The sequence below is a fragment of the Nanorana parkeri genome, unplaced genomic scaffold, assembly GCF_000935625.1.
Source record: "Nanorana parkeri isolate BGI_ZX_2015 unplaced genomic scaffold, ASM93562v1 scaffold1024, whole genome shotgun sequence".
Lineage (NCBI taxonomy): Eukaryota > Metazoa > Chordata > Amphibia > Anura > Dicroglossidae > Nanorana > Nanorana parkeri.
The window spans coordinates 602,729-604,985 of NW_017307292.1; the positions used below are offsets into that span (position 1 = coordinate 602,729).

General features: G+C 44.4%; 1 protein-coding gene across 1 annotated transcript in view; it reads left to right on the plus strand.

Annotated features, from left to right (window-relative positions):
• Positions 1–2,257, plus strand: part of RELL1 (RELT like 1) — a 43,697-nt gene that overhangs the window by 37,124 nt on the left and 4,316 nt on the right. Inside the window, exon 5 of the mRNA XM_018567236.1 lies at positions 1,501–1,719. Within this exon, the coding sequence (XP_018422738.1) occupies positions 1,501–1,719 (219 nt within the window). The remainder of the gene's footprint in view (positions 1–1,500; positions 1,720–2,257) is intronic.

The following is a 2,257-nucleotide window of genomic DNA, read 5'->3' on the forward strand; positions in this document are numbered from 1 at the left end:
TTTTTTTGCACTTATTGTTAATGCTATTACATAGGGGAATAACAATCCCCTATATAATAGCACAGGCACACTGACAAGTCCTCTTTATGGAGACATTAGTGGTCTCTAGGACCCCTAATGTCACCTGGGACCCCAAAAGAAGATGATGAAGCAGAGATCTGGAGCCAGATGACTGACAGGTGAATGCAGAAGTGATTCAATACATATCACTTTTGCATTCACAGCCCGGAGGGAGTTCAGCAAGGAGCTGATCTCCTTCCCTCTTCCTCCTGAGCCAGTCCCAGGCCACAGATGAGGCAGCGGATCCCGGGATTGAAGGTGAGGGGCACATATACACGATCGGCAGGCTATGGAGGCACAGATCAAGGAATTTGTTAAGCAGCCGGTAACAGCTCTATGCATTGCACGGGGTTTTCCTGCCCATGCGTGCGCTAGGGGGCACGCGCGAGCAGAAAAAAAATGCCGTCTAGAGACGGCAACCCGCCAATGCAGCAGTGCCGCCCGTCCGTTTTTTTTCAACGGGCAGACAGCAACTGGTTAATTATTGAATCATGTGCAGGTAAAATACACAGGCATTGGCTTTTCACATGATTGGAGAAGTAACTTTTAACTCTTTCACTCTTTTTTGTTTTTTTCAAAAAGACATTATCAACTATTTTAGTAAATTATTTGACCGAATTTGTTTTCATGTTGCCATGTAAAGGGCTCATGGGAAATAGAGGTGACCTATAAGATATTGCCTTTAGCTTGGGATGTACTACACTTGTTGGTAAGTATAAGTCTGGCAGTAACATCTATCAACCCACTGATCTGCATGTGATACCATATTACAGACCATATAATCAAATAGTAGAACAAGTCTGTAGTCAAGTTGACTGGCAGCAAAGTTCTTGAGGATCCGCACTGTTAGGCCTCATTCACACACAACGCAAGCAAAATTGTATATTGCGTATATACGTGTCTATGCGCGTATATACGAGCATATATGCGTGCACTATATGCAATCCCAGAATGCATCACTCGGAATTGAATTTTTAACGTGATGTACGCGCGTACATGCGCGTAAACGCGCAGAAATACGCTGCCCGGACGCATCTCTGTTCCATTCTGTTTTTGCGCTTATATACGCTACACAAATATACGGCTCTATGCACCGCTGTGTGTATGGAGCCATTTATTTGCATAGGTTGCATATGGTACAATACACACGTACGCGCGGCAGTGTGAATGAGGCCTTAGAGTAAAGCCCATTCTGTTTCGGGTTTAAGCACTCTCCTATCCCCTCAAGTTGTCTTGGAGGTTACACTTACTTATTAAGAGCCATTCCTTTCATTGAAGCATAAAATAATAATTGTGGTTAGTACAATGTAACCTATATGAATTAAATTGTATGTCGCCCAAAAAGGGCAGCATGTAAATTTATAGTATTTTAAACTCCTGACCTAGGTTTTATTTTTATTTGATTTTAATTCCTGTTTTATTATTATTATTTTTTTGTAGCCCTACAACTCCAAATACGCCTTTAAGTCCTACAAGCCCGGGTTCACCTATGTCAACGCCTACTAAACACTCTTGCCATCTTCACACTATTGGAGGAGTGGCAGACAAAAATGTGTGCAGCCGATGCGCACAGAAACGCTGGAACCCATTTAAGACTCCACAGAAGTCTAAAGACCCAAAGAAAACCCGTCCTTCTGTCACTGTTCTCTCGGTGGGAAGGTAATCCCGTCATATTCTATGCACTGTTCTATGTTGGTATCTTTTTCCTTTTACAGGTTTTTTTGTTGAACATTGTGTGACAGTTGTGTTTTCAGACCGGTTTAAAGCCCTGGTAAACCTGCAACGCCAAGACTTTAAGGTTGTGTTGGACCAGCCAAATTTAAATTGCAGTGGTGCTACCCCGATGCTGCAAGTCTTTAACTGCTCGTTATTCTCTGGGCACTCAAATAAAGAAGACATGCGCACCTGACCCTCAGTCCTGTGGCAGTGACCGCTCGCCTCTCTCCCACCTCTCTCTGGCTGTGGTATGTCCCTCGGCGTCCTCACATCTAATACAGGTGGGTGTGCTGTGTTAGAAGTGATGACATCAGAGGCACAGACCGCTGGAGACCAGGAAAAAAGACTGCGCGTACTTGTTTAGAAGCCAGGTTGATCAAGGATCCGGTGAGTATTTCTTCGTTATGTAAGCCCCTAGAGAAAAATAAGCAGTTAACCCTTGCATTCGGAGGGGGGGGGGGGGGGCGAGGGTGTGTTTAGC